This window comes from Delphinus delphis, chromosome 4 (genome assembly GCF_949987515.2).
Source record: "Delphinus delphis chromosome 4, mDelDel1.2, whole genome shotgun sequence".
Classification (NCBI taxonomy): Eukaryota; Metazoa; Chordata; class Mammalia; order Artiodactyla; family Delphinidae; genus Delphinus; species Delphinus delphis.
Genome location: NC_082686.1, coordinates 94,181,510 through 94,208,777, shown reverse-complemented (window position 1 = coordinate 94,208,777; position 27,268 = coordinate 94,181,510). Strand labels below are relative to the sequence as shown.

Below are 27,268 nucleotides of genomic sequence, written 5' to 3'. Positions count from 1 at the left end.
TTAAAAATTGAACAGTTGATTTACAATGTTGTGTTAATCTCTGCTGTACAGCACAGTGATTCAGTTATATATATATATATATATATATATATATATATATATATATATATATATATATATACACATACACATTTTAAAAACATTCTTTTCCATTATGATTTATCTCAGGACATTGAATATAGTTCCCTGCGCTATACAGTAGGACCTTGTTGTTTGTTATTAATATCTTAAAGGCAGCTCGGTTTGGCACAAATTAAACCATCAGATTGCTACTTACTGTTTATCTTCCAACAAATATTCTGTTCCTTAAAACAGCATTTCCATCTAGTCTGAAATAATTGTTTGGTCCATTTTATTAATTGAAACTCTATGGATGTAACTCTTTTCACTTGTCCAATGTTCTCATGCTCCGTACATATCCTGGGGAGTATTAGATTTGATTTTTGATCTTCAGATGTGGTTCTTTTTGGTATTTAGGTTGGTAATATACAATAAAATATGACAAAAGGCACAGCATTTCTAGTGAGAGTACTTGGGTATGAATCTTGTCACCCATTTAGTTGGCCTTAGGTTAATTACTTAATTGCTCCTGAAGATTCTTAATCCAGAATTTAGGACTATGATGTTGCCTATGTTAGAGGATCTTCTGAGTATTATGCGAGTTATGTGCCGAGCACTTTATACGTTATTAAGTTGCTTAGCTCTTTCTAAATAGGGCCTCTCTGCCCCTCAAGCTAGGGTAGCCAAGATGTGGTAATGGAGCTGACACCAGCTGAGGACCCAACACCAGTTCTGTGGTTCATAAGATGTGTCTCAAACCTTGCTGGGCTTCCTTCTTAATGTCCCCTCAGCTATATAGCATTACATACCTTACTCAAGACGTTGGATTAAAAGAGATACCACAGAAGATGTACTTGTTTCCATACTCCTCTCCAGCCTTCAGTGGTTTTAGTTATAAATCACTCGACAGTCGCCTGGAAAGAGCCCTGTCTGTTTAGTAAAGTACTAAAAGTTGATTTGATTTATATATGCCCTAGTTGTGCTCCTTTTTCCAGATTAAAGATTTATGTAAGTGTGAGTGGTTTTTCTGTGTATAAAAGTGTTAGTACATATAAAGCCACCAGAGTGAGGCTTGCCATTTATGAGGGTATCTCCTTATACTGGTCACCTCTTTTCATTTATTTATTTTTTAACATCTTTATTGCAGTATAATCGCTTTACAATGGTGTGCTAGTTTCTGCTTTATAACAAAGTGAATCAGTTATACATATACATATGTTCCCATATCTCTTCCCTCTTGCGTCTCCCTCCCTCCCACCCTCCCTATCCCACCCCTCTAGGTGGTCACAAAGCACGGAGCTGATCTCCCTGTGTTATGCGGCTGCTTCCTACTAGCTAGCTATTTTACGTTTGGTGGTGTATATATGTCCATGCCACTCTCTCACTTTGTCCCAGCTTACCCTTCCACCTCCCCATATCCTCAAGTCCATTCTCTAGCAGGTCTGTGTCTTTATTCCTGTCTTGCCCCTAGGTTCTTCATGACCATTTTTTGACTTACTTCACTCTGCATGACAGACTCTAGGTCCATCCACCTCACTACAAATAACTCAATTTCATTTCTTTTTATGGCTGAGTAATATTCCATTGTATATATGTGCCACATCTTCTTTATCCATTCATCCGATGATGGACACTTAGGTTGTTTCCATGTCCTGGCTATTGTAAATAGAGCTGCCATGAACATTGTGATACGTGTCTCTTTTTGAATTATGGTTTTCTCAGGGTATATGCCCAGTAGTGGGATTGCTGGGTCGTATGGTCACCTCTGTACAAGTTTGTCTGTAAGGTTCATGCTCTAAAATACTGAAGACAAGGGCCATATCAGTACCTTCAACTTGGGATTCCCCATTTAGCAACCTCAGATTTGTTATCTGGATCTAACCATTCCCTTGTCACTCTATACCTTAGCCATTGCCTGAAGTTGGCATGTGCATTAAAAATTATGCACCAATGGAAAATTTAAGGTTTCTAGGTATAAATGAGTGTGTGGGTAAAATGTTTGGGGAATTTTTATTCATTCATGAATCACCTTATTACTTAAATCCTTAAGTTTGGTTACCTGTGAAGCATATGAAATTAGTTGTTTACTTAATCATTGGCAAGAACTGTTTCAGAAAAGTAGCTAGAATTTTCAAGGAACTTTTTTTCTTTTCTTGATTCAGAGAGGATGTTGATTATCAATCTGCAACTACTCTGCAGGATAATCCTTTGATATTATATAAAGGGCTTCTAGAAACCCAGAAATGTCACCAATAATTTATTTTTCCATTCTGCTACAAAAATAACCATGCTATGCGGCAAGAGGAGCTGGTCCTAAACCTAGAGGGTTTATTGTCTCAGACCATTCATGATAATGTTACACTGGAAAGAGCAGATAGTATTTCATCAGTGTTGGGCTGTAACAGATGTGAAGAGAAAGGAGATTGAGAAGTAACATTTGATGTTTTCAGCCACAGTTATGATTATTAAGTTTGAACGGACAGAAAAGTAAGTCGGGAGATTTGAGAAATACATTGAATTCTGCCTCGTTTTTAAGTCAAGTAACTTAACTTCATCTGTAAAATAGAATCACTACTTGGCTCCTGTAATTCTTTGGTTGCCCTTTGAATATTCCTTTATCCTCATTTTCTCTTTCTTCTAAGGTACTTGGTGATGGTGGGAGGAGTTTCATCCATCCATAGGAGCAAAAAGGGGGTTGGGCTGGGGAAAGTACAGTCCGTACGTTTTAAGTCTCTCCCTCCGTGAAGAACAAACTTGCTTTTCCTCTTTTGTATTGTTTACTATATTAGAAAATGCAGAGTGAGGAGTCAGTGCAGAAAGGAAAGGTGAGAAATAATGCTTCTTTATTCCTGGTTGGTGAGAATAAAGTAAAATCACTCAACTGCATTTGGATTTGAAGTAAAACTTATATAGGAAATGTGTAAATTTTCTGTGTCTTTCTTATAGTAAAATCATACTTATTTAAAATAAGAGTGTCAGGGATAACAGATCTGGAATTGATTTTCTGAAACTTTAGAGTATGATGTCTAAACTAAGATATATACCTGAGTTATGGGGTGGGTTGAATCTGATAAAGAATGTGTTAAGAACTTTTTCTAGACATCAAATCTAAAAGAGAAAAATTTTTTTTTTTGCTTGCTTTTCCATTCATTTGTTGGTTAGCTAACATATATTGAGAGCCCCCTGCGTACCCGGGTGTCTTGAGGGACTTGGAGTTGGTGGGAGACACAGATCTGTAATCTGCGTTACAGGACAGAGATGCTGGTGGAGAGGTGAGCACCAGTCTGGCTGGCAGAAGCCTGGACTGTTTGCCTGCCCGTCCCTCTGTCCATGCAGCTGTTTCATGTTGCCCAGACTTTTCTTCTCCTTGTTCACTGCTCAGTTTTAGCTGAGACTTCTTCCCTTACCAGAATGGCCTGGGAGCCCTCTTTTAAGTATGTTGGCCACAGTTAGGAAGTGAGTCTGAGCCCAACTTTCACAAACACATTAGGTCCCAGTTTTCTGTGTGCAGCAGCTCACTCAAGCAATCCAGATTTGCACGCTACCTGCATGCACGCGGGCTCACGTGTGTCCACAGGCAGTCTGTTCTGCCCACATCTGGGATCATCACTGGCCATTGGGGCAGCCTGTTAAAATTTTTCTTTTGCCTCCTACCATTGAAGTTCTTTTGATTCTTGTTGTTTGCAGCCCAGAAGAAGTAGAAGGAGAGAGTTTTAGGAACTGAGGAGTTTCGTTAAAATTCCTGTGGAGCATTTCAGTTCAATAAGGAGAAGAACTACCTTCTCGGTTAACACGAGAAAGGATCATCAAAGCATAAGTGTTTTTAAGATGTCCACTTTAGTTCTCGGACTCAAAATTGCACCCCGCCTCCCTCCCCCGTCACTTCCCCCCATAGCTCTCTGACCTTGTGAGTGTTAGCTTAACTTTACTGAGCTTCGTTCCTTTTCTGTCTCAAATGGGGGAAACTGTATTTGCCTCCCAGCGTTGTTGGGAAGATTTAGTGAGGTGGTAATAGTAGTAATTGCCAGGTAAGGTTTATCTATTATGTATCAGTTACTGTTCCAGGACCTTAACATGCTGCTGCCTTATTTCAGGTAGAAGATATTAAAGCAGAGCAGCAGGTATTCAATAAATATTGTTTGTATCTTGAATCCTTTCACATCTCTTAATAACCTATTTCTAACAGTTCATTATTTACATATTTATTTCGCAGCATACCTAACTCCTGTATGATTCTTTACATAATGAAAACTTGGGAGTATAGACCAGAATGAAAATCTGGTTCTGCAGTTGAACTAGTTGTACATTTTCATCATGCTGTGCCTTGGTTTTCTCATGTACGACGGGATGCTAATATCTAGTTCTCCAGTAGTTAAGGAAGTCACATGAGGTAACAGGTGACAAGCAGCTGGCAGGCCACAGGCACTGGCTGTGACTTGCTTTCTCCTCTCCCTCCCTGCTGCTCCCATTAGCTCTCCCTCTTGCTGTTGCCCCCAGGCTATCTCATTTTGTTTCAGCAGTTCTCTTGGTCATACTTCTAAAAACACTGGTGTAAGGAAGGCATACATTCTCTCGGTTTAATCTTTCGTGCCTCATTTTCTAGCCTCTCATCCATGTGTATCAGCCACAGGATAGCAGAGGACACTAGGCACATAGAAGTTCCTCAGTAAATACTTATTGAGTAGAATAAAAGGACGTGATAAAGATTCAAACTAACTGCTGTTTGCCATCAAGCTTTCTTCCTTAGCTAGAGGAAGGTGGCTGGGTTTAGTCCAGGAGGATAAATGCATTACTTTTTGAAGAGAGGTTTTTTGCGGTTTTTGCGGTGCGGGGGGGGGGGGGGGGTTGTTTGCTTTGTTTTTTGTTTTTGTTTTAAGCGGACAAGAATGGTAGAACTTAAGATAGGAGGCTCTGAGAGGTGGCGTGTTAATTTGCTAAGGCCACCATAACGAAGTGTCATAGACTGGGCGGCTTAAACAACAGAAATTACTTCCTCACAGTTCCTCAGGCTATCAGTTTGGTTTCTTTTAAGGCCTCTCTCATTGGCTTGTTGATGGCCTTCTCCCTTTGCTGTCCTCACATGGTCTTCCCTCTGCCTGTCTGTGTCCTAATTTCCTTTTCTTATATGGATATCAGTCATGTCTGATTAAGACCCACCCATATGACCTCATTTTACCATAATTACTTCATTAAGGGCCCTATCTCCAAATACAGTCACATGCTGAGGTACTGCGGGTTAGGACATAAATATATGAACTGGTGCGGGGCAGGGAGGAGGACACATAATTCAGTCCATAACAGGTGGCAGCCTTGAGGACCTGGCACAATGATGTTTTCCAAGGATCTGTGCTCTCTGGAGAAGGTGAGTGTTCCGTTGAGTCACAGGACTAGAAAAAAATCTAGATGAAGAATACTTGGTTTTCATTTCTGATAAAACAGTACTTTGTTCAGATTTCTGAACAGAACTCACTAGGACTCAAGCTAATTTTTCTCTTTGTTTTTAGGCGAGACAAATCTTAATGTTTAGCACCTATTTTTTCCCCACTTTTGAATATCCAGTGCTCAGCTCATAGTGTGTATCAGGAAATAGTTGTTGAATTGAGTGCAGGTGATTTGTCTGCCTCTGGACATTGTCCCGATTTCATTCACCCCAAAAGGAAATGAATTGTCTTTTCCATGGTCGTTTATGAAGACTAAAGGCACATTTTTATTGTCTCAGGATTTTTAGACTGAACTCTCGCTGATGTCTGAATTCTTCTGCTACAGTAATATATTTCTTTATGAACCGTATTTTTTAAAGAATGTTATTGCCACCGTTTCCTGAGTTGCTTATTATTTTGTGCGTTATTATCGCTCCTCAGACTTTGGAGGAACATAGGCATAATTTCCTTAGACATAGATCAAAACTGCATTTGATAATTAAATATGCTACAGTTTGTGTTATGGAAGAACAATAAACAAAATACTCGGTACACATTTTTTGATTTTTGTTTCTGATTATTTCAGAATATTTCATTTCATAAAAATATTTTTAGTCATAAGGTAGGCTTTGATTGGCTAAGGAGCAGGTTTCCAAAAGTATCCCCTCTCACGTGTACATGTAAATAGACTTCTTTCACAAATAACACAGAATAATTTAAGATAATTACATATGGGACTATCAAACAGTCTTCATATATGCAGGCAGTTTGCGGTTTCAAGAAGCTACTTAGTTCTCTAACTGGAAATCCATTTTTTGGTGAATAGTAATTTATACTTCAGATTTATTAATGTTTGTAATTAGTGGACATATTTATTCTTATAAAATATAGTAGTAAAAAGATAATGTTTCAGCTCTGTATCTCTTTTTTTTGTTTTTTTTTTCCCCCTTGACTGGAATTCTTACTTTTGTTAGTGCTTTTTGCCCAACTTTTTTTTTTAAGCACTTTAACAAGTCAGAAACTATATGATGAAATGAAAGTAATTTCTCTTCATCATAACTACCCCTGTTTACAAGCCCAGGGTTGTTCTTCACATTTAGTGAGATCCCTGTTCTTCTTGTACTACCTCAGTCAAGTCTGTACAGACTGCTTGATCATTGGAAGTTTTACGTTGACTGAAATAATGTAGGTTGTAAGCTTCTAGAAAACAAATACTTTGCTTATGTGCCCTTCCATTGTCTAGCACGGGATTGAAAGAAGATTGTATGAAAGAGGGACATCTGGAATATGCCGTACTTTTTTCTTAATAGCTAGTGGCAGGGCCGAGGGAAAGAAGACACTATAGAATAATGCATGTTTATATGAGATGGTAAGAAAAACCCATATTTATACTAAAATTATAAAAAATGCGCTACCATATTCATGCTCTGTGTGTTAGACAAAATAGAAGATGCTTGAAATAAACAAATGGGGCCTAATCAGACTTTTGCACAGCAAAGGAAACTATAAACAAAACAAAAAGACAACCTCTGGAAGGGGAGAAAATATTTGTAAATGATGCAACCTACAAGGGCTTAATTTCCAAAATATACACACAGCTCATACAACTCAATAACAACAACAACAAACAAACAAAATCCCAATCAAAAAATGGGCAGAAGACCTAAACAGACATTTCTCCAAAGAAGACATACAGATGGCCAATAGGCACATGAAAAGATGTTCAACATCACTAATTGTTAGAGAAATGCAAATCAAAACTACAAAGAGGTATCACCTCACACTGGTCAGAATGGCCATCATTAAAAAGTCTGTAAATAACAAATGCTGGAGAGGGTGTGTAGAAAAGGGAACCCTCCTACACGGTTGGTGGGAATGTAAATTGGTGCAGCCACTATGGAAAACAGTATGGAGGTTCCTTAAACTAAAAATAGAGTTGCCATATGATCCAGCAATCCCACTGCTGGACATATATCTGGAGAAAACTGTAATTCGAAAAGATACATGGACCCCAGTGTTCACAGTAGCACTATATACAGTAGCCAAAACATGGAATCAACCTAAATGTCCATCGACAGATGAATGGATAAAGACGATGTGGTATATATACACAGTGGAATACTAGTCAGCCAAAAAAAAAAAAAAAGAATGAAATAATGCCATTTGCAGCAACATGCATGGACCTAGAGATTATCATACTAAGTGAAGTAAGCCAGACAAAAACAAATATTGCATGATATCACTTATATGTGAAATCTAAAGTAGGATACAAATAAACTTACTTACAGAACAGAAGCAGACTCAGGCATAGAAAACAAACTTGTGGTTACCAAAGGGGAAAGTGGGGGTGGTGGAGGAGGGATAAATTAGAGTTTGGGGATTAGCAGATACAAACTATTGGGTTGACCAAAAAGTTCGTCTGGTTTTCTCGTAAGCTGGCTCGAGTAGCACTTAGTTGTCTTTAACTTCATTCAAAACAATGTTAGATTGTATTGTGACAGCTGTCATATCAGCGTGCATTAAAAAAAAAAAAAATCAAAATTGGTGAATTTTTGCGTAGCCATTTTAATATTGAAGATGGAAGAAAAAGCAACATTGTCAGCATATTATGCTTTATTATTTCAAGAAAGGTAAAGATGCAACTTAAACGCAAAAAATTTGTGCAGTGTATGGAGCAGGTACTGTGACTGATCGAACGTGTCAAAAGTGGTTTGCGAAGTTTCGTGCTGGAGATTTCTGGCTGGACGGTGTTCCACTGTTGGGTAGACCAGTTGAAGTTGATAGCGTTCAAATCAAGACATTAATTAAAAACAATCAACGTATACCACGTAGGAAATAGCTGACATACTCAAAATACCCAAATCAAGCATTGAAAATCACTTGCACCAGCTTGGCTATGTGAATCGCTTTGATGTTTGAGTTCCACATAAATTAAGTGCAAAAAACCTTCTTGACCATATTACCTCATGGGATTCTCTACTGAAACGTAAGGAAAATGTTCTGTTTTTCAAACAAATTGTGACAGGCAGTGAAAAGTGGATACTGTACAATAATGTGGAATGGAAGAGATCGTGGGGCAAGCGAAATGAGCCACCACCAACCACACCAAAGGCCGGTCTTCATCCAAAGAAGGGGATGTTGTATATATGGTGGGATTGGAAGGGAGTCCTCTATTATGAGGTCCTTCCAGAGAACCAAAGGATTAATTCCAACAAGAACTGCTCCCAAGTAGACCAACTGAAAGCAGCACCTGATGAAAAGCATCTGGAATTAGTCAAGAGAAAATGCAGAATCTTCCATCAGGATAATGCAAAACCGCATGTTTCTTTGATGACCAGGCAAAAACTGTTACAGCTTGGCTGGGAAGTTCTGATTCATCCTCCGTATTCACCAGACATTGCACCTTCAGATTTCCATTTATTTCGGTCTTTACAAAATCCTCTTAATGGAAAAAATTTCAGTTCCCTGGAAGACTATAAAAGGCACCTGGAAAAGTTCTTTGGTCAAAAAAAATAGAAAGTTTTGGGAAGATGGGATTATGAAGTTGCCTGAAAAATGGCAGAAGGTAGTGAAACAAAACAGTGAATACATTGTTCAATAAAGTTCTTGGTGAAAATGAAAAATGCCTTTTATTTTTACTTAAAAACTAAAGGAACTTTTTGGCCAACCCAATGCTATATATAAAATAGATAAACAACAAGGTCCTACTGTATAGAACTGGGAACTATATTCAATATCCTGCAATAAACTATAATGGAAAAGAATACATATATATGCATATGTATAACTGAATCACTGCTGTACAACAGAAACTAACACAACATTGCAAATCAACCATAATTCAATAAAGAAAAAAAACAGAAGATGCTTTGATGATAATTATTAGTGTATGCATTAGAATTTCTAGTGTCATGGTTTAAGCACCATTTCAGATATACCTGTAACTTAGCAGCCTAAATGAGGCTAATGTGATTAACTTGCCAAGGCCAGGAAAGGGTTACATTTAATAAAGAATATGTAAAAAGCTACATCCTGAGCTTTAGTAGGGAGTATGACTCAGAATCTTAATTTTAAGGAGTTACTGTTGCTTTATTAATGAACTATTAACATAGTAGTTAATTCTGAAGCTATTATATTAATAGGTTCATTAATAAACAAAGATTTTTTTTCTTAACATAAAAATTAATGGCTATTGGGCTTCCCTAGTGGCGCAGTGGTTGAGAGTCCGCCTGCCGATGCAGGGGACGCGGGTTCGTGCCCCGGTCCGGGAAGATCCCACATGCCGCGGAGCTGCTGGACCCGTGAGCCATGGCCGCTGAGCCTGTGCGTCCGGAGCCTGTGCTCCGCAACGGGAGAGGCCACAACAGTGAGAGGCCCGCGTACAGCAAAAAAAAAAAAAAAAAAAAAAGATTAATGGCTATTAATTAAAATTAAACCTATCTTGTTCACTGAAGTACAGACTAATGTTGATAAACTTGCCATTTTGTCTCAAGCAGTATTTTAGGAAACAAAGCTTACTATAATTTTTTTATTAGAATGCTTTAGACATGATTAAGTCATTTTATTTTGGCCTATAATCAGCCTCCTGAGATGTAATGAGAAGTCTATTTCAATACACAAGTTTAATTTTCAGTTTTTTGTTTGTTTGTTTTTTTAAACAAAATTTCCTATCAGTGTATGTACCTGATTGTCTTAAGCTAGATTAGGCCATCTGGTCTCTTTGGAAGCCTGGTTCCGGCTTCCAAGTTTATTCTTGTGGCGTCATTGTCCCCTTTTTTGCAGGGCCCTAATGCAGGGGCCATGCTCTCACCTGTCCCAGCCCTACCAGTTCTTTGAGGTCCCTGAAGCCTGCTCTGATTCTGCCATTTCATGCTCTTGTTCTCTGTACCCCACAGCTTTACCTTTGGATTATGGTTTCTGTTGCATTTTTTCTTATCTTGTGTCTCAACAAAATTGTTTGCTCCTAGAGCAGGTAGCACGCAGTCGGCCACAGAGGCAATAAATATTGGCTTTGTACTGCCTTATGTTACCTTCCTTGGTTGAATTTTTAAAAAATCATTTGAAGAAAGTATAGATAGAATGTTGATTGGCTCACTCTGCTCACAGCAGGTCCCCGGTCACAATGTCTCCTTCACAACGCTCGGTACATCGTCAGGACATCTTGGGAGCGAAGGTGTCCTCGATTTGGGATTGCTCAAGTGTTTGAAGGGTTGGGATCCCTCATTTCATCCACAACCTTGGTTCCAGATTAAATGGCCTTTAGGTACTATTATGGGTTCTGAAGTTAATGTTACCTTGGTTTCCTGAAGCCCCAGTGTCATGGAACTGTGCTTGCTAAAGCAGGAACGGGGTTGGGTGTTATGGGGCAGACGTGGAATCTCAGCCCTCTAAGGCATATTTACGTGGCCCAGAAAGTCTCTTCTTTCTGGAAAACCACCAGCTAAAATTCATTTAACTAGTTGAATTAGAGAATCAGAATTCAACATGCACTAATTTTTTTTTCCTATGGAGGAGAGAAGATTAAAGTTAAGGAGGAAGTAATTAAATACCATATACATTCACAGGATATTTACTAATAACGCATACTACGTTCTTTCTGCTGTTTCCTTTAGGTGATTGAAGACAATACTGGAGTCCGCCGGGTGGTGGTCACACCCCAGTCTCCTGAGTGCTACCCCCCAAGCTACCCCTCGGCCATGTCTCCAACCCATCACCTACCCCCCTACCTGACTCACCACCCGCATTTTATTCATAACTCACACACAGCTTACTACCCACCTGTTACTGGACCTGGAGATATGCCGCCTCAGTTTTTTCCTCAGCATCATCTTCCCCCTACAATATACGGTGAACAAGGTGAGTAGATTGCTGGCATCGGGAGCTGTTGGAACTGGTTACAACATTTAAGTAGCTTGAGAGAGCCAGTGAGCAGCTTTGTTTCCTCTGTAATAAACATGGTAGAGGAGGTTCTATCTGCTGTATAAAGCTCATGGTAAATTCCTAACTTTCTTTGTCCTGAATTGTGTCTTGCAACTCTTTCTTTCTTTATATGTTTTCAAATTCTGCCCTCATCCCACCCCACAGAGAGCAGGTAGTGGGAGAGCCACTTCTTATTTCAGAAAAGAGGCAGTAACCTATCATATGTTCCCATGTCCTGATAACATATTTTTATGTGAACGTGGCCCAAGACAGAACTGCAGCACATTATTTCTTAGGCATTCATATGGTCTAGCAGTAGAAGGGAATTTACAAAGGGTTTTATGCCCCTTTTCCAGTGATAGAAGACTGCGAGGTCTTGGTAAACTTTGGGTTTCTTGGATGCTCTGTTGCAATCTTGGCGAACTCCAAATCCCCTGACTGTTGGTGTGGTCTTCCTGAACGCTGTTTTTAGTTTAAGAATAGCCATTAGTGCAGCCACAGTTTCACTGGTTGTTAGGTAAATATTTACCTTGAAATGAAAAAGAATCTCAGAGATACCGACATTATTTCTTTTTAGTTTTGGCCTTGGTGTTGGTTTAGTCTAAAGCCCTTCTCTATCAAAATGGATACTAAGAAACCAGACAAGTGAGGATAAAATTAGACTTCAACCTCTAGGACTTTGCAAAGGGATTTTCTTCTGTGTCTGACTGTGAATTGAAGTGTTTTATTGTTTCAAACACTTATTACATTGGTTTACAGATAAATTGTATGAGAAATGCCTGTTAGTTTTGGAGGAAGTTGTCACCTTACCTTCTCTCATCAACTATATATATATATATATATATATATATATATATATATATATATATATATATATATATATATATATATATGTTTCCCCCTGTATGTTTATACCACATTGGAATATTTTCTTATTAACAAGAGAAAAATTTGAGATAGGTATTTTAAGTGAAATACCCTGTGTCCTGTTGTAACTTAGGGATAGAATTTGATTTTTTGTAGTTGTAGTAATAGTAGTTAGAAAGAAATTTAATATAATTCAAAAGGATCAGGTGCTATTATAATGGGGTATGGAGAGATGATAGCAAAAGACGAATCAATACTTTAATTGCATGGAGGCATCAATAGCTTCCTATTGCTAAAGTCTTTTTGTCTAGTAGCATAACACTCCAAAACATCAGATTGGGCATGTTCCATGAAAACATTTTGATAAAAACTGAAAAAATTCAGTTAATTAAGTATAGTTTTTAAAAAAGTATTCAGTACTCTGACACAGTACACGTTAAGTATTTGAGCATTTGTCAAGAGTTTTCTGGTTAGGTCTGAGCTTAATGACAGTGTGAAAAGCCTTGGCTACTGACTCATTGCTTGATGAAGAGTGTCTGACCTGCCTTATTTTAGCAGTCTTTTAGTAGGATGCCACACAGTTACTGTTTTGTGAATGGTGTCCTCTGTAATTTTATACAACAGTATGATTTAAGTCATTGTTAGAATTAAGCAAAAAGAGAAATTATATTGTCTTCATTGAATAGGGTATTTTGGTTTAATTTCATTAAAATAACACAGAGCAATAATGTAAAAATAAAAGTGCCTTCATTGATTCCAAATTAAAGAAAGCAGAAAACAAAAATCCTTTGCTTTATAAATAAAAAGGCTTTTATATATTGTCTTACCTTAGTTCTCAGTGTGCATACACCTAAAAGCAATTTAAACATTTAATTTCCTAAACCATGTGAGTTTAAAAGTTCTTGATGTTTTAAAATATTATTCTATCAGTATCCGTGGTGAATATTTTAAGTCTCAAGTGTAATGCATTGTGATATTTAAAGCCTTTTTACCATTCTTTTTGTATATGTTTAGACATAATTTATTTGGGCATGCACTTTTTGAATAGGATTGTGTTTCTCTAGTGCAGATTGGTTATCTTGTAAAGATTTGCTTTTTAAAGGTCTTCCTCAAGCTATGTGAACAGAAAGAAAATGCAAAGTGGAGCTTTACCATTGAACAATTGAAACATTAGTCATTAAGTTATATAGGGTGACCATACATTCCTGGTGTGCCTAGGACAGTGCTGGTTTAGGTCTCGTGTCAAGAGAAATAATTAGAAATGCTCCCTAATCATGCTCAGAATTACTCAGATTTGGATGGAAATTTATATGGTCACTCTGTGCACGTGGGGCCTTTTTTTCTTATAAACATGTAAGGACCCAGTGTCTGTTATACATTACCATTTTTATTAATGTCTAAATAGAATTTTTAATTGCTTAAAAAATTTAAATTTACAATAAATGTTTTCCCCTAAGATCGTGAGATTGTTTTGCAGGCTCCCATTTTCTTTTGAGCCATGAAAAAATATGGATAAGTGAAGCCAGGTGACATTCTACTAGTCAGTTTGTCTTACCTCCTGATCACCCCAAAATACTAGTTTATGACCGTAGATTATTATGCTTGGCACCAGGTTCCAGAGATGGCTTATATTGATCACTACAAGATCTCCTTGAACATTTCCCCTGGTTCTGTGAGCTTTGATTATTTTTAATGGGAATTTCTCATCTTTTCATTTTAGTAGGTTTTGTTCAAATGTTGGCTCTTCTAGATGGCACAAATAACTCCTTATATTCTAGTTGCTATGTACTTTCTGATAGAAATGCTATTCTGTCCGTAAGGATAAGCCTACTTTCAAGTATCTTGATTCTAAGAACACATTATTTAAGGGGGTATTTTATTTGTTAATTCTAACTTTTTTTGTATGTTGCAACTACTAAAAATAACAGGCAAAATCAAGCTTGGTTATCTATTCAACTAAAATATGAACTCTTGGTGGACAGTAACCCTTCTTCAGTATTTCCCATAATTTCTGGAACATTTCTGAACATACAGTATAGTTTTTTAATGATTAATTATTCCTTTATTGGTTAGACATGAATGGGAATATTTTAAACATGTATAATCTGCGTATCGCTTTTATACTGTATTTAGTAATATGTTAAACTTCTTCCTTCAGGCATCAGGTCATTTGACCCTGTAATAATTTGTTATTGGAAACGTAGACTGAGCTTGCATTTGTCATAATCATCATTTTAGAAATTATACCACTCTATGGAATGTCGAGTTATATCACCCGAGAAGACCAGTACAGCAAGCCTCCGCACAAAAAGCTGAAAGACCGCCAGATTGACCGCCAGAATCGCCTCAACAGCCCTCCTTCTTCTATCTACAAGAGCAACTGCACGACCGTGTACAACGGCTACGGGAAGGGCCACAGTGGTGGTGGCGGCGGAGGCGGGGGAGGAGGCAGCGGTGGGCCGGGCGTTAAGAAAACAGAGCGGCGAGCAAGAAGCAGTCCGAAGTCAAGTGACGCAGACTTGCAAGGTAATGTTCAAAGACGTTTGCAGTGAAAGAGTGAGACGCCGAGTTTTCTGTCAGGGTGTTGCATGGCAGTTGGTCTTTCTGCTAGGAGCGATAGGGTAGACCTTCTCTTATCTTTTGCTCAGCAAGGACAGGATGTTTTGTCATCTCTTTTCTATCACTACTTCATGGCAGAAGTGTTATTTCTTCGATCACACGTGCTGTGTCACGTTCTACTTAATCTCAGTAACAAGTACCTGACAGTGTTTTCACGTTAGCTTACTTCCGTTGTTTCATTCTAAGTAGACAAATGTGGAAGAGATCCTAAGTAAAACAGGTAAACTTTCTAAGACGTATAGGGCTAGTTTAAATCTCAAAATAATTATACCTCATAAAACCAGATGTACTTACTTCCATACTGTAGTGAAATTTATCATCGTGTAAGGGAATATATTTCTGTCTCCGTCATCAGTTATTGTTTTCAATGCCACCTTTGGCATCCTGAATGAAGTATTCATAGACCAAGGATGAGAGGGAAGAATTAGGGGCACCACATATAAATAGAGAGACATCAGTTCAAAAGGGCATTTGTTTCTTTGTAGATTAGTCTTGTGGCTAGATCAATAAATATGGGAAGAAGGTGCGCGTGCTTTAAATGAAGCTTTTAGGTAAGACTTAGACACGACCTGTTCTTATGCCACAGGAGTTAAAAACAGAAGCTTTTATATAGGCATATGTAGAAGGCTGACTTAAGGGAAGCAAAAGAAGAGCATTTTGATAAGCTAGGTGAGATAACAGATAGAAATAAAGACATGTGAAAGACAAGGTAAGAACGGATTATAACACTATTAAATACACTCCTTCCTTATCGGACCTCATCCAGGTAGAAACCGGCATTGTGTATGTGAGAATGTGTTTGTGAATGAAAAAGACAGAATTAGTGTATGGTTGATTGTGTAGGGAAGACTGGCCTCTGTCAGGGCAGAGGAAAATTAGGTAAAACCAGACACTGGCATCAACATTTCCTCCCGTGTTGTTCATATGAGTGAACTGCAGCACGAAAAAGAGCAATAGTAAGATAGAGTGAAAAGTGAACAGTAATTTCTCTGTGAGATATATTATAGGTGCTTTTAATTTTGTTTATTCCTTTCTGTATTTTCCAACTTTTATTTAATTACCATGCATTATTATTATTATAATTATTAAACAAAACATAAACAAGTATATAAGAGTGACCCAAGATTTAAGAGGCTTTCAAACAGCTCCTAGTGGAAAGTGCTGTGTCTGCTGTATAAAATGATTTTTAGTCAAATAATACTATAATTTCTAAGTTTGAAATTCAGTTATTAGCAAGTTATAATTTTAAATCATGGGCATTTAAGAGAGAATTCACACACAAAAAAATTAGAAATAGGTTTTCCTAAGGAGAATTTTAGTCTACAGAAAAGAGAAAAAGAATGTATAAGCTGTCTTCAGAGAGCTTATGAAGTTTGAACTACCTTGATTACTTGATTAATTCTTTAATACTTTTTGTTCTGCCTTGCATCAAAAAAGATTTAAGGCAGATGAAATAGATAAATATAATAGAGGCAGATAAAACAAATTTGAGTAAGATCTAAGAGGCAGAGAGACAATAAGAGAAGGGAAATAAGATGAAGCAGGGTTAAAGTTAGCATACAAAATTAGTGAAGTTATGAATTACCTGGCAAAAGTAAACCTTCCTTATATATGCAATTATTTCCTTTTACATATACCTAAATGTGTAAGCTGCCCTATATTTTAATATTCTCTCATAGCTGTAAGAGAGGAAATGGATTTGCATTGAAATCAATGCTGAAATGTTTGCTAATGTACATATGTTTACAAGCATTTTGGCATTTTACATTATGACAGAGAGTATAATTATTCTGGGCACCTTAAGCTCTTTGCTGTTGCATAGAGAACATGTTATTGTGTTGGTAACAGTGAGATCTTTTTCATTATGGGCTTCTGGGAGTGTGTGTTTCACAATGAAAAGAGTTAGAAAATATTTTTATCTCACCTTCAGTTCAAACTTGGTGTATTGTTCCTTTTCTCATCACAGTATTTGCCTACTCAAAATCACTCCAAGTGCGTGCTACTCTCCACATGGTTTAGCCATGAAATATATAGAGTCAGATGGAGTATTATTTTATGTACTCTAGTGCATTCCAATAAGGATCTGAGGGGGTTTACATATTGGATAAAAAAATAACAGTTTGCTGACATGAATTGAAAACTTACGTCCTGACAAAAAAATACACACGGATGTTTGGAGCAGCTTTATTCATAATTGCCAAAACTTGGAAGCAACCAAGATGTCCTTCAGTAAGTAAATGGGTAAATAAACTGGTTCATCCACACGTGGAGTATTACTCAGCACTAAAAAGAAATGAGCTATCTAGCTATAAAAGACATGGAGCCACCTTAAATACATGTTACTGCGTGAAACAAGCCAGTCTGAAAAGGCTACCTACCGTATGATTCCAACTATCCAATAGGAAAAGGCAAAACTATGGAGGCAGTGAAAAGATTCATAGATGTCAGGGGTTCGGGGAGTGAGGAGTGAACAGGCAGAGCACAGAGGATTTTTAGGGCAGTGAAACTACTCTGTCTGTTACTGTAATGGTGGGTACATATCACATACATTGGTCAAAACCCATACAGTGTACAACACCAAGAGTTACATACACCCTAACGTAAACTATGGACTTGGTAATGGTGGCGTGTCAGTGTAGGTTCATCAGCTGTAACAAATGTACTGCTCTGGCGTGGACATGATAGGTGGGGCAGGCTCTGTGCATGTGGTGGGTGGGGTGTATAAGGGCCTTCTTTGCATCTGATCAGTTTTGCTCTGCAATTAAAACTGCTCTGAAAAGTAATCTATAAAAAAATAAATATCTGAGGAAACTGAGGACAAATAAGACGAAGACACGAGTAAGGTTGTCCATAAAGAATCCCGAAGAGTTGCTTGATGTAGGCCATCTATTTGGCCTTGAGCCTCCAGGTTGTCTGAAGCAAAGAGGAAAACCTGAATCAGGTGGAATAGGTGAACAAAAGCACCTCTTGTTCCTGGAGTCCATAATGTTGTTCATAGTGGTTCAGCCCTGTCTGCCTCAGAATGTGATTGTTGGCTGAAAGGATCCCAGAAGGCTTCTTCTGCCTTCTCATACGTAAATGGCAACATTCTCCCAGGGTATCTTTTTGCTTGAATGTACTGCAACTGACTCCTGTACCCAGAAAGTAAGTTTCTCAAATAATTCTTAAGTTTTCAGTGCCATCTGATTAATATGAAGCTACAATTAATTCTAGTATGTTGATCTGTTTACATTCATGTGTAGTTCGTACAAGATTAGGGTTTATACTTAACCATGACGTACAGGTTGTGGTATTTTTCTACATTTCACTTAAGATGCCCACGTTTGCCAGAGGAGGCCAACTTTTAGTCTCAGAATTCCCTAGTTTTTGAGGGAATCTACTTGAATTACTTACCGCCTTTTTACCACTTAGAAAATACAAATGTAAAAGGAAAAGGGCAAACTTCAAATTTGCACCTGGTCCTGTGATAAGCAAACAAATTATGTTACTCTAAGCAAATAAATATATTAAAAAGATGGAGATTGCTTAATTACTCTCTGGAATCTTGGTTCCCTTGTTTGTACTTCAGAAACACTGGTGGAACTTCCAAAAAATGCAGACCCCTAACCCTCATTGCAGACCTGCTAAACCAGAATCTCTTCGCCTGATCTGGCTTCATGTTTTTTTATTAAACTTCCACTGAGAATGATGGCCAGCAAGATAGAGAACTACTGTTCTGATATCAAGGATGGTTACAGAAGGTGTGGTTTGCTAGTTTGTATATGGTGTGAGGTAGGAACTTTAGCTCACCACCTTCTCCCCACCTCCTAGGACTGTGTGTGGCACACAGTATGTACTTAGTAAATATTTGTGGAATGAACCCTGTGTTCTTAACTGCACTGTTCTCTAAAACAAGCCATCTGCTCTGCAGCCAGCCCCTCCTTTCGTTTACTGCTGGTACCTTCAGGAAAACAGCTTAGGCAGGACAAAGTCTACAGTACCATCAGGGGAATGTACGATTCCAGTTTGTACACGTTGGAGTTGATGGTGTGATGTGGGCAGAGAACAGTTGGGGTTTGGCTTAGAATCGGGTTTTGTCACTTGCTGACTATTTGCTTTTAGTATTCCCTGAATCTCTGTATCCTCATCTGTAAAGTGGGTATTTTAATTCCCAATATTAAATATTAAAAGTAGTCTATCTCGGTTCTTAACACCTCAGTATAATGGTCACCCTTGTTACTTGAATATTCTTATCGTCTCCCCCCTGTAATCTTAGGGTCAACTCTCATCAAGATACATGCCCTTCTCAAAACAAGTATCTCTATGTGCCCCTGAGCCCCCTTCGCCCCCTCCCGCCATCCGATGCCGTCTCTCTTGCCTTCATGCCCTCGCCCTGCAACTCCTTCCCCTGTAAGCCAGAAGTGGCTTCCTTCTGCTTAAACCCGTCTTCATTTTGAAAGTTCAGCCCTGTACTCCTGGACCTCTACCTCTGGAAGTTGCATCCAGGCTCTCTGAGGGAGATTGCTACTGGGGTAAAAATGTGCTGCCTGCCCAGAGGTGCCAGATTTCACACATCTCCTCATCACCCCGTCAGGGACGCTTAGAGTTCCGAGTGAGTGAGAACTCTGGATACCCTCTTGGGCCATCCTTTCTAATGAACTCTGTCTTTGGCATCTCCTCACATTTTTTAGAAACCTGAGTTAGGATTCCCTATGCTTAGTCTGAGGAGGACCGCCTTATGTTTTAAGAAATGGGATTATCCATCTTCCTCTCCATCCCATCCTCTGATTACAGCCGCATCTACATCAGATCTGAACGTGCTGTTCCCCTCCCTAAGGAACCTCCATGGCGGTCCCCATTGTCCAGAGAATAAAGTCTAAGCTGCTTGATGCTCACCTTCCCAAGTACTTTAGATTTCCCCACCAGCTGCCCAAAGTTTTGCCCTATTTCAAGAATATGCCTCATCTTCTCTTCTTGGCTTTTCCTTCCAGTCCCTGTGCCTAGCACACTCCGACTCAGTCCTTCAAGAGCCAGCTCAAATATCATCTCTTTCTGTGGGGCCTGTCTCCCCAAGGCATAATAATGGCAGATTGATTAGGGGAAAATATTTCAAGAAAATTTCCCTTCTCTTTCTTTTCCTTAACTGGCATTTGATTTTAGTTCAGTGCCTGAGCACCTTGTCCATAGTTGTTCAAGGACAGGATGACAGAATTTGTCCTTGTGTGCAGAATGTTGTACAAGAAGAGCTGGGCCTTGAGCCTCTTCTGTGGCCCAAACCAAGTTAAGATTGTCATGTTCCTTTTATCACAGAGGCTACAGAAGTTTCTGTTGCTCTTCCTTGAGTGAGAGGGAAGTTTCATCCTTCCATTTTATCCTTGGTAAAAACCGAAGCATATGATATCAAGGAAGTTACTCAGAGGATACAGTTTTGTAACTGAAATCCCCTAGTTTTCAGCCAGCACTGTAGTCCCTGTGTCATATTGATATATCCTCAGAAAGGAGAGTTAGGTTATCTGCTAGTACTGTTTTAGAAACGATTGTGTGAAGCCAGAGTGAAAAACGAAAACTTTGGTGAGGATCCACTGTCTGATAATATGAAAAGACTTAAGTAAGCAACCCCATTAATAATGGGGGGGGGTTGTTTGGGTAGAGGAAGGGGAGAAAAAACGAACATCAAGAGTGTTTATAAGTCACAATCTCCAAACACCTTGTGTGTGTGTGTGTGTGAAAGTATTTTGTGTGTGCAGTTGATACTGCTGACCTTTACCTCATCCCTGGGTTTATCTTTTTCACTCATTACTTGAACATTTTAAAAGCTTAATGGATTTGTAAGATAACAGTTGTTTGTGTTTTAGATTACGTGATACATAACAAGTCATTTCACTAGGCCTCAGTTTCCCTTTCAGTAAAATGACAGGTGAGTTAAAGTCAGTGATTTTCAGGGCTTCCCTGGTGGCGCAGTGGTTGAGAGTCCGCCTGCCGATGCATTGGACACGTGTTCGTGCCCTGGTCTGGGAGGATCCCACATGCCGCAGAGCGGCTGGGCCCGTGAGCCATGGCCGCTGAGCCTGCGCGTCCGAAGCCTGTGCTCTGCAACGGGAGAGGCCACAGCAGGGAGAGGCCTGCGTACCGCAAAAAAAAAAAAAAAAGATCTCATGTGGATCCGCAATGCAATACAGAATCCTTCCTCTCCAACCATCATCTTTCTCTCTCTCTTTCTCTCTCTCTCTCTTACACACACACACATACGCCGGCGTTGTAACAGCAGATAGCGTTGGAGCTGCTGTGCTTGGGGCGGGAGATATGGGCACTTGTCATCCACAAAGCTTTCCTCACCCTCACTTGGACTCTGGCTGTTCAGTCCCAGGCCACAGCTTCATCGCCATCTAGGAGCTTGTAAGACATGTGCCGTCCTGGTCTGCCCCAGACCTGCTGGATTACAGTTGGTGGAGGTGGGACCCAGCAACCTGTGTTTTGTTGAGCTCTCCAGGTGGTAATCAGGCACAGTAACATTTGAAAAGCACTGGCCCCGTGAATGCCAAGCAATTTTGAAGGAAGATTTTTAAATGAGGGGTATGGGAGGCGTTCAGTTAAAACGCTCATTTTAAGTTGAAGCTTATTCCTTTTGTAGTGCCTGTATAATGATAAGCATATACGGGAGGTAGAGAGAGTCCCTTTTATGTTGCTAACGTATAAGTAGTAGTTTACGTGAAGACCTCTAGAACTTACAGTGCCATATGTGAAAACATTGGGACAAAATGGTAAGACTTCCAAATATAGAAGAAGATGAAGATACAGCATACTTTTGGCATTTGACCTTTGGAATTGTTGACAATCCAGAGACTCAGTTACACTGTTGATAAAATTCCATCACATAGAATGATAGTTTCTGATTGTAACATTGAAAGCCGGTGACAAAAGCATTATTCTTGTGCTTTTCTCCTTCTGACCCCCAGTAGTAGTATTCCTTATTACCAGGCTTTTGTGTTCTGATTTCTTCTCAGATGGCCCTCCCTGACATTTTTTCTCTTTCTATATTTTGCTATTACTGGTCGGAAACCAGAATCTGACCGCTGTATGTATGTACTGAAATTAGCATGAAAGTTTATTCATTCTGCAGATAAGAATTGCTGTAGTGAGGGTGAGGACGGCCTTTTCCTCCAGAGGTCTGAGATTGTGGGCAGTTGCCGGTTCTTGGAGGCTGTCTCTTGCTGGGTGGCTTGGCTCTGGGAGGGGCGGCTGCATCCACCTGTGCAGGGCTGACAGTCGTTTCCTTTGTTTGGAAGGACAGGCCTAATGTTAATAAGGTCTGGAATGTGACGAGTCAAGGCAGATTTTCTTTTGGAGTCTCTTTTGGTCCTGGCTCCCTGTAAGAGATAACACTGGTGCTGTTCTGTTTAAAATAAGGTGTTTAGTGGGGCTTTCACACTTCATAAGTGGCTCATTTCTTCTTTCACCTGCAGCCTTTTTCTCTCATGAGCACATACCTCCTAGGCATACCCTGACTGGGTGTTTTGGAAGAGAGTTTACTTGTGCAGGGTGCAGGGATCCTTTCTCCCGGTGTGGGTGCTTTCCACACTGCATTTGAAAATGGTACAGTTTCTAGTTGGATTTTCATTATTGCTTCATCTCAAGTCTTTGGTGATGATAAATCCCGTGTGTTTTCACCTGTCTGCAGCTGCATATGAATCCTGTGCATGGCAAAAATATCAAGAAAACATGAAAAAAAAAATGAGCTCAAGTCAGTGGAATTTACCCATTCTTCTGCCAAGTACAGTCTGAAAAGTGAAAATAGTCCAGTCAAACCCAAGTGACTTTTATTTTCTTGAAGAGACAATGTGGACTCTTGGATCAAAATGCAAGATACACTCATTTTGGCAGGAAGCTGGGCAATTAACACCCTTACTTCCATTTCAGATGTAGATTGCCAGATCTATCCCCTAGTCTCCAAGGCCCCTGAGGGATGCTGGGAGAGGTCTGAGCAGGTTTCCAGGCCTTGTGACAACTGCCTACGTGTGGGATGGAAGGGAGGGAGGCTTGGGGACGGAAGGCTGTTTTCAGGAGGAGGGTGCTGCTCACTGACATGTGCTTTCTGACCTGGGCACTATCCTCTGAGGGCCAGAGCTGGAGAAATCCAGCAATGAGTAACTTTTTTCAGTAAGACCCCAGTGTACTGATTTTTTTTTTCCTTCCAGAGGCATTGACTTTCCTGATACAAAGGCAAAATCTGTGGCTCAACAAAGAGGAAAATGTGGTGGCCCAAATTTTTGCTATTGAGTAGAGTGTATAGTTGTCTTTATCAAGTTCCATCACTTATCTTTTTGCCTTTTGCCCTTTCCCCCTGTATTTCTGTTGCAATCTGGAATGTTTTAAAGATGTTAACTACATGGTTCTTTCAACAGAGAGGATGAGATATTTTTGTCATGTCAGTTTAAGAAGTCTTAACGCATTAAATCATACTTGAAGCTTCCCATTTTTCACTTACATATAAAAAGACAGACAACATGCAAAAATTTTTTTGAGTTTTCTCTTGCAGTGAATGTTCACCAGAAGATTGAGGGCAGAATTTTGATTAGTTTCTACCATATGTAGTACTTAACTCTGTGAACCCATATTATTTTCTCTGCCTTTTTTTGCTTTCTTGGGAACTGATCATAGAGGCATTTAGATGACATCAGAACCCATGTGGGTAAAATACATGTCATCCCAAAGAACCCTTTAAACAGCAGGTATAAGTGATGACATGGTTTGTTTCTGGTACATATATAACCTTCAATTTTATTGAATTGAAACTTTTACATGTTATTCTCTCATTTAGCTAAGTTGAATTCTGAATTTAACTGGGTCAAAGGGCATTGTCACAAATGTGCCATACTTAGAAGCAAAATAACATACTAGTCAGGACCTTGCAGATCTGGGTTTAGTCCCACCTCTGCCCCTTGTGAACCTTGGGCCTTTGGGCAAGATAGTTAATCTCTCAAAGCTTCAGTTTCTTCATGTCTGTATAAAATGGGGACCATTAATAGCACCTATTTCAGAAGACTGTCATGAGTTCTTAATACAATTTTAGAGGCACTAAGTGCTTTAGAAATGTTAAAGAATATGGATAAAGAAAGACCATGGCATTTTTCTGCTTAAGGGAACCGCCTCATGTAGGTCATGTTAACAGAACCCCCAGCCTGGGAGCGCAACCCCTGGAGTGCTGCAGGACAGGGCCTCCTGTGTTCTGAGTCAATGTTGAGTAACTTTCAGTGCCAAGGATTTGAGATATGAGGGGAGTCAGAGAGGCATCCAATCCCAAGAAAAGACCGTGACCGTTTACCACCAACAGCCTGGTAAATCCTGGGCAAGAGTAAAATTCAGTTCCCTCCTTATCTCTCCTCTGCCTCTTCTCTGGGCTGGATTCTCTTGTGAGGCCGAGGAGCAGAGCCTAATGGGCCAGCTTGTTTCTGTGTCTGAACCTTCTCAACACACGGCTTTAAATTACTTTGCTAGGTGTTAGAAGTGCTGCAAAAGGAGTAGCTGGAGATGACTTGGGCAAGCCACGACTTCTCTATATTTTGCTAACACTTATATTACTTGCTGTGGGGCCGTTAGTTAACCCAGACAGATAAGCTTGCTAGGAAAGCCACTAAATTTCAAGCTCTTTCGCAGTTCTTCCTTATACCTCAGAAGTCATACACGTCCACATTCTGTTGGTCACATATTGTACCTACTGATACGGTGTGGAAGGCGTCTACCCCGCGGTGGGCTGATGGTGGGGTGAGGTAGGGGAGGGGTCATCTCAGAGGCTGGCCACCACATGGTGTGTGGAGTCGGGGACCATGCCTATTAATACTCCACTCCATCTGAAATAGTCTCGGCATTTGTGATGGAATTTTGGCAACTTTCCAGCTGTTATGTCAACATTGATTTTGTCACTACATCTCCTGTGGAATGGTCCTTCAGGATTCCTGTATGTAAGTGCTGTATGAAGAGGCAGGGTATCGAATCTCTGGGTTTACAGGACCAGTTTCTTATAACGTGACGATTATAGACAGTATTGCAGATATGCTAATTACAGGCCATCGTTTCTGCTCTGACCAGCCTTTGCTTTTATTTCCAACTTAATTTGCCCGACCATACACACCACAGTGCAGCCGATTATATCACGCTGTTCCAATCTTTGGTGCTGTAATGAGACCTTGAAATTCTATTAAGGATTGAGTAGAGAACACAAGGGTAAAACGGGTAAGGTCCATGAGAGAGAGCAGTGATACCAGCTCATTGCTTGCGATTTAGGATTTACAAAGTAAAGAGTGTAAATGTCGCTGTAGTTGACCATAAAATCTCCTCTTCTTGCCTTCTGGTGCTGAGTTTGCATTCTTATATGTGCCTCGTGCCCCACCACCCCCAATTGTAGCTGCTACTTCCCAGCTGCATCAGAAGAATGGAGCTTTCCACGCACGCAGGCGGGCGTTGAGCTCAGAAAAGGGGCAGGAAAGAGCAGGTGATAGTGGTGGGGATGATTTGCTCCAGGCACAAAAGGGAATTGTGATATCCGGAAAACTGGAAAATGAGGAGGCTGGAGTGAGAGGAGAAGGGCCTCAGAGGAATGGCACATTGAAACAAAAGGAAGTGGCCAAAAGGAAAATAAGTAGAACGAAAGGAGGAAACGTGGTGGACAGGGAAGATTCTCTGGATTGTGGAATAAAGATAATTTGGCAAAAACAAGAGGAAGAAAAGCAGAGAGGTTTCATGGTTCCATTTTCATAGATTGCATTCCACCCACTCAGTCAGCATTTTCCAGCGGAGTAGGGCACAGCCCTTTTGCCCTGTGTGGTCCATGAGCCCTTTTATCGGTGGCTCCACTTTGGGCAGCTCCACTTTGACCAAATCTCCATGTAAATAAAACTCTTACTCTTTCCCCTTTGGGCTTTCCTGAAGCTTATGTCTTCCTCCTGTGCTGAGTTAGGACATTCACTGCCAGTGTAGATTCGATAAGCGAATTAAAAATGAAGCCTTACACGGAACTTCAGCAGCGTTAGCAATACACTAGATTGAAGTATTGGGTTTTTGAATAGTGCTCTGCAGTTGTTAAAGTGATGTTTTAGAGTTTGGGTATGCTTAAAAACTGGAAATTTAGAAAAAAATTTTCCTTTTTAAACTTTAACTTGGAAGTTAAGAACAAGAAAGGGGTTTACTTTACCCTTGAGTTAGTGTGCTTTTGTTAAAAGCAGCGTGCGTTAATCAAATGTCATGATTATTTTTAGGTCCTCTAACAAACTGAGGTTACTTTTTGTTTGTTTGTTTTTAGTTTAGATTTATTTAACTTATAGAAGTAATATTTACTTATTTTGACAATGAAAAAACTACAGACATGTAGAGCGGTCATCTCTCTCCCTTTAGCCATCTCAGCCTACTCCCTCAGAAATAGTTTGTATCTTTTCACATCCTTTGAAGTAGTTTTCATCCTGTTCTTTTCTTTTTTTTTAATTCATTTTTAACATCTTTACTGAAGTATAATTTCTTTACAATGGTGTGTTTGTTTCTGCTTTATAACAAAGTGAATCAGCTATACATATACATATATCCCCATATCCCCTCCCTCTTGCGTCTCCCTCCCACCCTCCCTATCCCACCCCTCTAGGTGGTCACAAAGCACCGAGCTGGTCTCCCTGTGCTGTGCGGCTGCTTCCCACTAGCTATCTATTTTACGCTTGGTAGTGTGTATATGTCCATGCCACTCTCTCACTTCGTCCCAGCTTACCCTTCCCCCTCCCTGTGTCCTCAAGTCTATTCACTGAGGTTACTTTAAAATGCAGTCAGCTCTTTCCAAAGTCAAAAAAGGAAGTTCATTCTTAACTTTACATTTATATATAATAAAAAAGAATATTGATGGCATTTCTAGTAAGTGCTCAGATCTTGCTTCCTAGGCTTATTAGATCTACCCCAAGAGAGCAACATGAGGAAGTGAGAGGGAAGAACTAGGTCTACAAACAATTTTTTAAAGATTTTCATAAATGCATTTGTTACTGCTGTGCTTAATTCACATGGTGAACTTACATTGACCTCTTTTTCCCTATTATTTGAAAAGACAAATTATTATATGGAACAGTAAGCTCCTTAAAATCAGGAGGGATGGAGAAACTGCCGTATTTTAGGTTCACTGAGTTCCTCAAAACTATGTAAGTATATTGCCAAGCACATTAAAAAAAATAATATTTAGTCTTTCAGGGAGTTTTTTTTTTTTTTTTTTTGGTGGAATGTTGCCCCAAGGAACTCCATAAGATATCAGCATCTTTTGAAAACTCGGGTTAAAAATCATGTGTCACTTAAATTAAAATGGTTGTTGGTGCTTTAATTCTTCAGCTATCATGTTATTTTATTTTTTGACACACACTGACACTATTAATATTTACTCT

The 27,268-nt window shown here is 39.5% G+C and overlaps 1 protein-coding gene across 6 annotated transcripts in view; it reads left to right on the top strand.

Moving 5' to 3' along the window:
* The window catches only part of FNDC3B (fibronectin type III domain containing 3B), a 358,288-nt gene that overhangs the window by 197,455 nt on the left and 133,565 nt on the right, over window positions 1-27,268 (top strand). For all 6 annotated transcript variants that reach the window (XM_060011135.1, XM_060011133.1, XM_060011137.2 and 3 more), the window contains exons 5-6: window positions 11,093-11,336; window positions 14,505-14,792. In XM_060011135.1, the coding sequence (XP_059867118.1) occupies window positions 11,093-11,336; window positions 14,505-14,792 (532 nt within the window). The remainder of the gene's footprint in view (window positions 1-11,092; window positions 11,337-14,504; window positions 14,793-27,268) is intronic.